Here is a 13,382-nt window from a genome sequence, read left to right as displayed (position 1 = left end):
CTGATAGTTCCTTCGTGTTGCGCCTTTTTTGTCAGTGTGTGTGTTATGTAACAAATTTTGCAATAATACGCCATTGATATACACAACTTTAAGTCCACTAGCTCACTCCTGTAGTAGCAACAGTAGTCGTGTGTTGTAATTTAAATAAGAAAATGGCCAGTTCGGCAGAAACCGGCAATAATAGTGTAATAAAAACATGATGTAGATACTTTTGTTCATAAAATGGAATGATCGTATGTCTGTATTGGTCGAAAGACCACATCTGGGCAGTTCGGCCGCCTAGTGCAAGTTTTTCTGTTTGATGCTACTTCGGCAACTTGAATGTCGGTGATGAGATGAAAATGGAGAACAGAAACCACTAGTCCACGAGGGCAGAAAATTTCTGACCCGGTTGGGCATCGAACGCGGGAACCGAGGACCTAGCGGCAGCAACGATTAACATTAGACCACAGTCTGCGCACCATAAAATAATAAAACAAAGTGATTATTATATCCTGTCAAATAATGGTTCTAATGGCTCTGAGCACTATGGGACTTAACATCTATGGTCATCAGTCCCCTAGAACTTAGAACTACACTCCTGGAAATTGAAATAAGAACACCGTGAATTCATTGTCCCAGGAAGGGGAAACTTTATTGACACATTCCTGGGGTCAGATACATCACATGATCACACTGACAGAACCACAGGCACATAGACACAGGCAACAGAGCATGCACAATGTCGGCACTAGTACAGTGTATATCCACCTTTCGCAGCAATGCAGGCTGCTATTCTCCCATGGAGACGATCGTAGAGATGCTGGATGTAGTCCTGTGGAACGGCTTGCCATGCCATTTCCACCTGGCGCCTCAGTTGGACCAGCGTTCGTGCTGGACATGCAGACCGCATGAGACGACGCTTCATCCAGTCCCAAACATGCTCAATGGGGGACAGATCCGGAGATCTTGCTGGCCAGGGTAGTTGACTTACACCTTCTAGAGCACGTTGGGTGGCACGGGATACATGCGGACGTGCATTGTCCTGTTGGAACAGCAAGTTCCCTTGCCGGTCTAGGAATGGTAGAACGATGGGTTCGATGACGGTTTGGATGTACCGTGCACTATTCAGTGTCCCCTCGACGATCACCAGTGGTGTACGGCCAGTGTAGGAGATCGCTCCCCATACCATGATGCCGGGTGTTGGCCCTGCGTGCCTCGGTCGTATGCAGTCCTGATTGTGGCGCTCACCTGCACGGCGCCAAACACGCATACGACCATCATTGGCACCAAGGCAGAAGCGACTCTCATCGCTGAAGACGACACGTCTCCATTCGTCCCTCCATTCACGCCTGTCGCGACACCACTGGAGGCGGGCTGCACGATGTTGGGGCGTGAGCGGAAGACGGCCTAACGGTGTGCGGGACCGTAGCCCAGCTTCATGGAGACGGTTGCGAATGGTCCTCGCCGATACCCCAGGAGCAACAGTGTCCCTAATTTGCTGGGAAGTGGCGGTGCGGTCCCCTACGGCACTGCGTAGGATCCTACGGTCTTGGCGTGCATCCGTGCGTCGCTGCGGTCCGGTCCCAGGTCGACGGGCACGTGCACCTTCCGCCGACCACTGGCGACAACATCGATGTACTGTGGAGACCTCACGCCCCACGTGTTGAGCAATTCGGCGGTACGTCCACCCGGCCTCCCGCATGCCCACTATACGCCCTCGCTCAAAGTCCGTCAACTGCACATACGGTTCACGTCCACGCTGTCGCGGCATGCTACCAGTGTTAAAGACTGCGATGGAGCTCCGTATGCCACGGAAAACTGGCTGACACTGACGGCGGCGGTGCACAAATGCTGCGCAGCTAGCGCCATTCGACGGCCAACACCGCGGTTCCTGGTGTGTCCGCTGTGCCGTGCGTGTGATCATTGCTTGTACAGCCCTCTCGCAGTGTCCGGAGCAAGTATGGTGGGTCTGACACACCGGTGTCAATGTGTTTTTTTTTCCGTTTCCAGGAGTGTATTTAAACCTAAGTAACCTAAGGACGTCACACAACACCCAGTCATCACGAGGCAGAGAAAATCCCTGACCCCGCCGGGAATCGAACCCGGGAACCCGGGCGTGGGAAGCGAGAACGCTACCGCACGACCACGAGCTGCGGACCTTGTCAAATAATGCTGTCTTTGTGTTTCATTCCAGTATTTAGGAGTAATGACTCAAAGGTGCAGCTGCCTCTTTTCCCTGTACCCCGCCTCTTGTCGGACTCTGATGTATGTGTCTGCTTGCAGGTACACAAAGACGGTCGTGGCGTCCAGTCTGATCGCGCAGAAGTACAATCCAGAGCTGGAGTGGGTTCCAGTCACGCCCGACCCGCGCATTGCGGAGCTCAGCGACCAGCTGCGACACTTAAAGCAGGTAATGTAAGGCATTGCGCATCGCAATAGTTTATGTGCAGATTCCGCTACAGAAAACTCTAAAAGAAGAAACAGACTTGACACCGTCAATAAAATTCTTCTGAGTTTGAGACTGCATTGCCAACTATAAAATTCCTACGTTTCGGCGACTATTGCAAGACGCCTTCCTCAGGTTATATTGCTAACTGCGACGTTTACGTACAACAGACTTGACACCATCCACAGTACGATGGACATCAAAATAGAATTTCACGTCCTGCAATGTCCATAACTTCAGGAACTGTAATGAAATACCATTTCCTTTCCTTTTTTTTGCATATTAAAATGCCTTGCAACAGAACACATCCATAAATGGTGTACGGGCTTTTTTCTGTTAAACTGAAGCATGATGACTTGGTATGGAATCTACGAGTTGGTATCAAATATACACTGAAGCGCCAAAGAAGCTGCTACAGGCATGCGTATCAAATACAGAGATATGCAAACAGGCAGAATACGGCGCTGTGGTCGGCAACACCTATATAAGACAATAAGTGTCTGGCGCAGTTGTTAGGTCGGTTACTGCTGCTGCAGTGGCAGGTTATCAACATTTAACTGAGTTTGAACGTGGTGTCATAGTCGGCGCACGAGCGATGGGACACAGCATCTCTGAGGCAGCGATGAAGTGGGGACTTTCTCGTACGACCATTTAAAGGGTGTGCCGTAAATATCAGGAATCCGGTAAAATATCAAATCTTCGACAGTGCTGCGGCCGGAAAAAAATCCTGCAAGAACAGGACCAACGACGACTGAACAGAATCATAGAGCGTGTCAGAAGTGCAACCCTTCCGCAAATTGCTGCAGATTTCAGTGCTGGGTCATCAACAGTTATTAGAGAGCGAACCATACAACGAAACATTATCGATATGAGCTTTCGGAACCGAAGGCCCAGTCGTGTACCCTTCGTGACTGCACGATCTGAATGATCCCTGGACGTCGGCCCTGGTTGTACTGTGCCACTTCCCTTTCATGGGTGCTCTGAATATTTGCCCTGGCCCTACGCCAGTTATCCTTGATTATTTCAGGACTAATATCATTGGGCAACAAATCATGAATGGACCAGATATTTGATGAAAGGGGAGTTAATGGGGTAGGCAAACATGAGAGAAACAGAGGTAACCCTGTGCGCCTCATGTGTGGCGGTATTAAAGGCTGTATTCAGCCATGGCAAGGAAAGATTCCATTTAGTTTGAGCCTGAAAGTGGAAAACAATCAGAGAAGACTTTAGTTTACGAGTAACCCGTCTCACGAATGAATGATGGGTAAGAAAGTGTCGTGGTGATGTGTTTAACCCGTGATCGGAACAGAAGTTTCGAAACTCCCTTGCGCATCATCGCTGTCCTTCAGAAGACCGAAGCAAGAGAAAATCTTACTCAAAGCTTAATACTTTGTCTTGCAGTAAAACCGCTATTCGGAAGCAACCAGCTGAACTGAATAAACCCATCAGCCAACACATGGGATCTGCGGAAGAGGACTGACATAATAAAACGACGCTCCTTGGGAACCTCTGTCTGAGTGGATTGAAGCAACTCCCTATGCCCATCGGAACTCAGATTAGCCATCTTGCATTCCCGACACTAACCCTTTGTCGAACATCAGGATACAGACTGTGCCAAGTTAGGGACTCACAGACCTTGTGGCTAGTTTTATATACCCCAGATGGCCCCCCACAACAGAATTTTGATAATATTTGAAAACAGCCGGAACAAGGGCCGTAGGTACACATTTTAAGATCGTCATACCAGTGATCGCGTTGGCAGAGAATGTCCTTCTGTAGTTCATACTCAGGAACTTGATGACCCACTCGCAACTTCTCCCTGATGGAGACCAACTTGGGAACCTGTTCTCGTTGCGCAGAATCAGCAAACAATATTCGAAACGTGGCAAGCACTGAATTAAGGAGACCTACCACCTCCTACACGTCGCACATTCTGCACAAGGTATCCACTACAACGTTATCGCACCTCCTGAAGTGGCACACATTGAAATGGAAGCCAACCTCGCATTACGCCTAATTTTACGCAGACGAGCCAGAACCCAACTAAGGGCCTGGTTGTCAGTGTAAAGTGTGAATTCCCGGTGTTCAAGGTAGTACGCGAACAGGACAGTCAGAGCTTCCGACTGATAAGCAGAGTATTTCTTCTCAGCTGGAGACGGGCACATACAGATACAGGCTGGGAGCTCTGCTCTCCACGTTGCTCCTGAAGAAACACGGCGTCAAGCCCTGAGTTAGAAGCGTCGGCCTGGACCACGAAGGGTTGACCGAAGTCAGGAACAGCCAGACCATGGGAACTACTCAAAGCGATCTTAAGCAAATCAAAGACAGCCTCCTCTCCCTTCTTTCGCAACAGACTTAACAAAGAAAACTTCAGAAGAAATTTTCGGAAGAAGTCAAACATTTCAATGACACGGGCTACCGCTTTCTTAGTCTTAAGAGGGCAGAAACTAAGTGCTCTGGTCCTAGACTGACCAGTCCTGACCCCCTAAGCCGGGACTAAATGCCCGAGAAAAGATACCTCACCACGAGCTAAGGTAACTTTAGACGGTTTAACAGGCCCACTTGCCTCAGACGCTCCAAAACAAGTCGCAAGTGCTCCAAATGCTCGGAGAAGGTGGCACTGTAAATGACAGCGTCCTCCTAGAAGTTATACACACGCTTGAACTTCAGATCTCCGATCATGGAATCGAGTAACCTTAGAAAGAACTGCCACTCGGTGGAAAGGCCGAAGGGCACTTGGTTGAATTCATATCAGTTCCAGTCAGTGCAAAAGGCAGTGGCCGCCTTGAATTATTCGGCAAAGGGAAGCTGGCAATGTGCTTGTTTGAAATCGAAAACGGAAAAAATAGTAGGCCGTGGAAAACCATGGAAAACAACCGTCTAGACCAGAAAGAGGGACAGACGCCAAGATTAGTTTACTATTAATGATACGATAGTCCAAAATGGGTCACAACCTCCCCCCCCCCCCCCAATTATTCTTAGGCACTAAAAATTGTCGATGATGCATATCGCGAGGTGGACGGCCTTATAACCCTCTCAAAACGCACTATATATACCAACTCAGAAATACCTTCATCCTACACTATGTGATCAAAAGTATCCGAACACCCCCAAAAACATACTTTTTACGTATTAGGTACATTTTACTGCCACCTACTGCCCGGAACTCCATATCAGCGACCTCAGTAGTCATTAGACATTGTGAGAGAGCAGAATAGGGCGCTCCGCGGAACTCACGGATTTCGACCGTGGTCAGGTGATTGGGTGTCACTTGTGTCATACGTCTGTACGCGAGATTTCCACACTCCTGAACATTCCTAGGTCCACTTTTTCCGATGTGATAGTGAAGTGGAAACGTGAAGGGACGCATACGGTACAAAAGCGTACAGGCCGACCTCGTCTGTTGACTGACAGAGACCGCCGAAAATTGAAGAGGGTCGTAATGTGTAATAGGCAGACACCTACTCAGCTAATCACGCAGGAATTTCGAACTGCATCAGGATCCACTGCAAGTATTATAACATTTAGACGGGAGGTGATAAAACTAGGATATCATGGTCGAGCGGCTGCTCGTAAGCCACACAACATGACGGTAAATGCCAAACGACGCCTCGCTTGCTGTAAAGAGCGTAAACACTGGACGTTTGGACAGTGGAAAAACGTTGTGTGGAGTGACGAATCGCGGTACACAATGTGGCGATTCGATGGCAGGGTGTGGGTATGGCGAATGCCCGGTGAACGTCATCTGCCAGCGTGTGTAGTGCCAACAGTAAAATTCGGAGGGGGTGGTGTTATGATGTGGTCGTGTGTTTATGGAGAGGGTTTACCCCTTGTTGTTTTGCGTGGCACTACCACAGCACAGGCCCACACTGATGTTTTAAACACCATCTTGCTTCCCACAGTTGAAGAGCAATTCGGGGATGGCGATTGCATCTTTCAACACGATCGAGCATCTGTTCATAATGCATGGCCCGTGGAGGAGTGGTTAGGCGACAATAACATCCCTGCAATGGACTGACCTGCACAGAATCCGGACCTGAATCCTACAGAACACCTTTGGGATGTTTTGGAACTCCGACTTCGTACCAGGCCTCACCGACCGACATCGATATCTCTTCTCAGTGCAGCACTCCGTGAAGAATGGGCTGCAATTTCCGAAGAAATCTTCCAGCACCTGATTGAAAGTATGCCTGCGAGAGTACCAGCAAGGCTAAGGGTGGGACAACACAATATTGAATTCCAGCATTAGCGATGGAGGGCGCCACGGACTTATAAGTCATTTTCGGCCAGGTGTCCGGATACTTTTGTTCACTTAGTGTAGGTGGAGACAGCCGTGAGGGTGACTGCCTGACTGGAAGACGGTCGCAATGTAAAATCCCATATTCAATTCGACGTCACACCCGGTTTATCTGTCAATACTTCCTGGGAACCATCAACATTTTAATGAGAACCTGTCTGGAGGTAAGTGTGCAACTTCGAACACTGCGGCAGTAGGCCTAACGCTGGTATTACAAAGAGCTGCCCTCCTAGAATGGAGTCAAGTGAAAGTTAAACTCAAGACGAAATCCAAAATAAAATTTCCCATGGATATAATCCAAAACCAATCTCACTTTGCTCATTAAAATCACACTTGAAGAGGTCGGTGCTTGAACCCTCCGCCACCGACACCTTTATGGACCAAGAAAATTCACCGAAGTGACAAGAAATGCACATGGATCCTACCAAAGGAACAGCTTGACCATTAACAATTCTACAAGTTCTAGGTACAGGCTTTAAATTGGGAAACATACAAATGACCCGTTGTCGGGAGTACCACCGACTCATTAAGGGAAGACTGCTGCCGGAATCCAGCAGCGCACAGGGCGGCTCATGACTGATGTACACGCACACAAACGGGAGAGGATTATAGGTCACCGTTTTTACGTTATTACACTCCTGGAAATGGAAAAAAGAACACATTGACACCGGTGTGTCAGACCCACCATACTTGCTCCGGACACTGCGAGAGGGCTGTACAAGCAATGATCACACGCACGGCACAGCGGACACACCAGGAACCGCGGTGTTGGCCGTCGAATGGCGCTAGCTGCGCAGCATTTGCGCACCGCCGCCGTCAGTGTCAGCCAGTTTGCCGTGGCATACGGAGCTCCATCGCAGTCTTTAACACTGGTAGCATGCCGCGACAGCGTGGACGTGAACCGTATGTGCAGTTGACGGACTTTGAGCGAGGGCATATAGTGGGCATGCGGGAGGCCGGGTGGACGTACCGCCGAATTGCTCAACACGTGGGGCGTGAGGTCTCCACAGTACATCGATGTTGTCGCCAGTGGTCGGCGGAAGGTGCACGTGCCCGTCGACCTGGGACCGGACCGCAGCGACGCACGGATGCACGCCAAGACCGTAGGATCCTACACAGTGCCGTAGGGGACCGCACCGCCACTTCCCAGCAAATTAGGGACACTGTTGCTCCTGGGGTATCGGCGAGGACCATTCGCAACCGTCTCCATGAAGCTGGGCTACGGTCCCGCACACCGTTAGGCCGTCTTCCGCTCACGTCCCAACATCGTGCAGCCCGCCTCCAGTGGTGTCGCGACAGGCGTGAATGGAGGGACGAATGGAGACGTGTCGTCTTCAGCGATGAGAGTCGCTTCTGCCTTGGTGCCAATGATGGTCGTATGCGTGTTTGGCGCCGTGCAGGTGAGCGCCACAATCAGGACTGCATACGACCGAGGCACACAGGGCCAACACCCGGCATCATGGTGTGGGGAGCGATCTCCTACACTGGCCGTACACATCTGGTGATCGTCGAGGGGACACTGAATAGTGCACGGTACATCCAAACCGTCATCGAACCCATCGTTCTACCATTCCTAGACCGGCAAGGGAACTTGCTGTTCCAACAGGACAATGCACGTCCGCATGTATCCCGTGCCACCCAACATGCTCTAGAAGGTGTAAGTCAACTACCCTGGCCAGCAAGATCTCCGGATCTGTCCCCCATTGAGCATGTTTGGGACTGGATGAAGCGTCGTCTCACGCGGTCTGCACGTCCAGCACGAACGCTGGTCCAACTGAGGCGCCAGGTGGAAATGGCATGGCAAGCCGTTCCACAGGACTACATCCAGCATCTCTACGATCGTCTCCATGGGAGAATAGCAGCCTGCATTGCTGCGAAAGGTGGATATACACTGTACTAGTGCCGACATTGTGCATGCTCTGTTGCCTGTGTCTATGTGCCTGTGGTTCTGTCAGTGTGATCATGTGATGTATCTGACCCCAGGAATGTGTCAATAAAGTTTCCCCTTCCTGGGACAATGAATTCACGGTGTTCTTATTTCAATTTCCAGGAGTGTACATGTACTCGGCAACTTGAAAATGGTGCACGTCGTCCTTGCCAATGACTTCAGCTGGCGAACCCCCTTTTCCATTGACCTCACACTGACGAGCAAACTGCTCTCGCCGACCGCAGCGATAACACATTCCTTGGGAGAACATCTTGCTAGCGGAAACGGCACCCGAAGTGGGTTTGGCGTAAGACTGAGATAACGCCTTCTCACAGCCTCTCCATTGATCAGCTTGTTTAACCCCTCCACAAGAGTGATTAAACTATCCAAGTCACGATAGGTAGTCAGTCTCTCCACAAACAAGACACTGGAACAGTATTCTGGTTTAGTCCCTTGCAAAATGGCGGCAACAATCTCATGCTCAGCTATCTATATATCACAGGCCACGGCTGCCCTGCGTACATCACGAATAATCTCAACTGCTTTCCCTTAATCGTGTTGGACACGAAAAAAATACTGATTAACGAGACGGCTCTTAACCCTGGCAGGCATGAGCTCCCTTAGCTTGGGGGCGCGAAATTACTTTAAACAGGCCTTCCTCGCTAAAACTTCACTGACGATTTCGGCGAAGGACTCTTGAGATAAAGGACGCACCAATTAAAAAATGGTTTCCCATGAGATTTTAAAAAGTTAACTTGTTCTTATAAGGTAACAGTAAACCACAGAAATTTAACCAATTCCTGTTGGGTATGGGCGGCAAGGTATTCTATCCCTTGCAACACATTCAAGAATGGATTTTAGGTAATTTAGCAAAACTGGACTGCGGGTTCTCTGTATCAGTTCTTCTGCGCTCCGGAGAAATTTTTCGTTTTCCGGACCCACCAGATTTTCCAATTCACCAAGCCGCTGATCACTCTTCCACTCTTAGCCATTCAGACTATCATGCAAATTTATCACTGTTAGGCAGCTGCTCAACCTCAGCTTTGAACTGCGAATGGGTGATTACCGAAGCGAGGTCTTCAACTCTAAGCAACCTGTGCATAATTTGCGCCTGCGTCCAGTGGAACTGAACGCGTGATGGGGCACTAAACCGAAGACTGTAATGTCTGCTCTATCTCTGACAGGAAAGTGATGCGGTGCTGCATGGGCACGCTCTCCTGACAAATACGCTCTGCCATCAGCTGAACCGAAGTCCCTACAGCTGAGCGAAGACGCACCGAGTGCTCTGCGAGGTATTCATCCTCTGCCAATCCTTGCATTTTATTCTCGTATCTCAACTGGTCATTGCGAAGACAGCTCACTCTCACCCTGACGTGAGTCTCCGTAACAGATGAATACACCTGAATCCCAAAGCGAAAAAAACAACAGATTATGCGCATATATGATCAGTATAATTCAATCCAACTTCCAGAAACAACCACGCTACGCTCTGTTACGAGAATGGTACACTGGTACACATAGCTGATGCAAGGTTGCCTGGCGGTGGAAGGACTGGGCAAATTAAGGATTCGTGTCACTCCTCAGAAAAAATAGCGTTACCAATTAGGTCAACAGGTCCTTGACATACTGACACAAAACTATCGAACGGTTAAAAAATAATTTAAGAACAATTACTGATAATCGATCAACAGTGTCATCAGATACTTCAGAGAGATGAAATAACAAAAAGAAAAAAAATTGTAGTGTTCATTCAAATACCTGCTCTCAACTCTCCAAAAGTCATACATGGGAATATGAAGTGAGAAAATTTAAATTTACGACAAATGTTTTTCTCTATCCAAAGGTATACAAATTTTGTGCGCCACAGGTTACTATTTTTTAAATATTTACATGAAATTTCAATAAGAGAAGCATGATAATATTTCACTAATGGAAGTTACGTAACAATCTCTTCAAAGGTTCTAAGGAAGTTTTCAAAGCGGGCAGGCCACAAACATGTTTAGAATGCGTGTGACTAAAATACATCAAATAATTCAGGTTTGCCTAAAAAGGAGTTCATTAAAACAAAAACAAAAACAATATGAAACCACCGCGTTCGAGCAATGTGGTCCAGCCAAACGGACCCAAAGTTACTAAGGGCAGGCCCGATATGCTGCTCACCACACTCTGTTTCCAACCGGCCAGTGGGAAGACGCCCCAAGGCACAGACATACAATGATAGCCTGATGATGAACAGAGAAGTAGTTTTTAAATTAAAGCGGCGCGGAGTGGCCGCGCTGTTTGAGGCGCCATGTCACTGATTGTGCGGCCCCTCCCGACGGAGGTTCGGTCCTCCCTCGGGCATGGGGGTGTGTGTTGTTCTTAGCGTAAGTCAGTTTAAGTTCGTTTAGGTAGTGTGTAAGACTAGGGGCCGATGACCTCATCAGATTGGTCCCTTAGGTTTTCACACACATTTGAACATTTTAAGTCAAAACTTAAATCACCTGATTACACACTGGCAGCGTAGGCTAAATAGTTGTGGGAAGTCGATAAAAGATAAGGTAACTGGCAACGCGGTCCTCATATCGCCTGACTAGACGCAACAACAAGAAACAACAACAACAACAAGAAGAGGCTGAACCGAGTCCCATATAGAAGCAGCAAGCCTCAAACACGCGCAGGAACCGAACCAGTCACAATTATCACAAACACAGCGGGGAACAAAATCAGTCTTCACGAATGCTGCGTGGTCCCGGCACCGAAGAAACGAACTGGAAGTAGCCCACCCAGCAAACAAAGTGGAAAAACTTGGAGACGCCCGAAGATGTGTGGATCACAACGACGCATCGCTCGCCTCCAGACCTGGTTGGCCAAAGGAATATTGTCTTCACTCCCGGCCGACCGAGGTGGCCGAGCGGTTCTAGGCACTACAGTCTGGAACCGCGCGACCTCTACGGTCGCAGGTTCAAATCCTTCCTCGGGCATGTATGTTTGTGATGTCCTTAGGTTACTTAGGTTTAAGTAGTTCTAAGTTCTAGGAGACTGGTGAGCTCAGAAGTTAAGCTCCATAGTGCTCAGAGCCATTTCAACCATTTGTCCATTCCCGTTTCCGGTGGACTTCCCTAGAGTCCGGGAGATGCTCAGCCAGACTAACTTGGAACTCACAGGGCGGGGCGGCAGAACACACAGCCTCGCCGACCCGTGCTGCCCGTGGTGTCTTCCTGACCCCCGCTTCCGGAAAACCGCCTCGACGGCATTCGCGGCAAACGCTCCGCCACCCCTTCACTCCAAAGAGTTTGTTTCAGGAGGCTTGGCGTGAGTTACCGATCGCCCAACTGTTCACTCTTCTTTTACAATCATAACTCTGCCAAGGACATAGACGCATTTTTGTGCTGTGGTAGGAGCAGTTTTCATTCTGTTAATATGGTTTGTTGTAATTCCAAGAACTTATTCACGAATATGTGATTACATGTTTTCCCAGATATGTTTATCTGTTGTCGTGACGTTCAAACTTACAAATTTAATTTTTGAAATTCTGTGAAATGTCTTGGGTGCCGACTGTAAATGGCTATTTACTGATGGTATACAAAAAGAATTATGTTGGTGCAGGCACGCTGAGGGCATGCATAGTCTAAACGATCTTATGTGGTTTGTTTTATGATGCGGCATCAAATCAAGTATCATACTGTTGTGTAAATAGTTCCGCGTAGTCAGCGCGTACACAACTTTGCCAATAGAGCGCGCCCCGCTAAGCACAACAGCGCAGGCGCAGCGCTCGTCCGTCTCCGCACTACGAGATGGCGCTGTCTTAGAGACGGACCAAATTCTGCTTCCGCCGATCCGCGTATTAATATGTAACGCAGCCAATGAGATTGCTGCTAACGTAGAACCTTTTCTCCTCGCGGATCACACTCGCGCAGTGATACCTGAACGCTCGAGTTATTATAACGAGTGTACAGACCTCCGATTAGTCAGTCTGCATTAGTCTGCACCAGTGTATAGTCAAGTTTCAGTCTGCTCCTAATAAGATTATCATATTCCTGTACATAGCCACGAAGAGAAATGTATAGACACTTTGTCAACTATCAGAGATATGTGAGAATAAGATTAACGTACGAAGACCAAAGGAACTTCAGATTGTCAATTGTAAATAGCATCCAGAACCAAGTTAAGTTATATTTATGCTTGTTATTATCACGGTCAGTCTGCTACTCTAAGCGTGCAAGTGGCATTTCTATCGTCTGACCTAACGGCAGAAGATAAACACGCCACGATAAGACCACGAGACATATTGCTGACACTCGCTTACTTCGTTAGAGCGACAAGTCAGATAATCTGATGGTGTGTGTACCGAAGGTCTTACAGTACGCACACCATACATACAGAGAAAATAAAACTTCTGCAAGTTAATTGTACATAGAAAAGTGGACTGTTTGAATCATTCAAACATAATTTTCGTGTGAGATCTAACTAAACACTATGTCATTCTTACGAGATGGTTCTCAGCAAAAGTTGTTCTTAGAGTACGTACCTGAGAAATGTGAAGGTTCCGCTCCTGCAGTTTTAATATGCCAGGAATTTGTTCTTGTTACGCTACGACAAGCATTCAGATAAAACCGTCATGAAGTACTGAATTGGTTATGGCCATTTTCCGCACCCATTGTGTATGTAATATACATTTTACAAATCCAAACGCTTTTTTTGTCGATGCAATATAATATTTTCCAGATGAGCTTCCCCTATTAAACTAG

General features: G+C 48.3%; 1 protein-coding gene across 1 annotated transcript in view; it reads left to right on the top strand.

Moving 5' to 3' along the window:
- LOC126234809 (division abnormally delayed protein-like) overlaps positions 1–13,382 on the top strand; it is a 72,461-nt gene that overhangs the window by 20,556 nt on the left and 38,523 nt on the right. Inside the window, exon 3 of the mRNA XM_049943557.1 lies at positions 2,266–2,392. Coding sequence (XP_049799514.1) covers positions 2,266–2,392 — 127 coding nt within the window. The remainder of the gene's footprint in view (positions 1–2,265; positions 2,393–13,382) is intronic.

This window comes from Schistocerca nitens, chromosome 2, assembly GCF_023898315.1.
Source record: "Schistocerca nitens isolate TAMUIC-IGC-003100 chromosome 2, iqSchNite1.1, whole genome shotgun sequence".
In the NCBI taxonomy this organism is placed as follows: domain Eukaryota; kingdom Metazoa; phylum Arthropoda; class Insecta; order Orthoptera; family Acrididae; genus Schistocerca; species Schistocerca nitens.
Note: the sequence above shows the minus strand (reverse complement) of the source record. Positions and strands in the feature narration are given on the sequence as shown.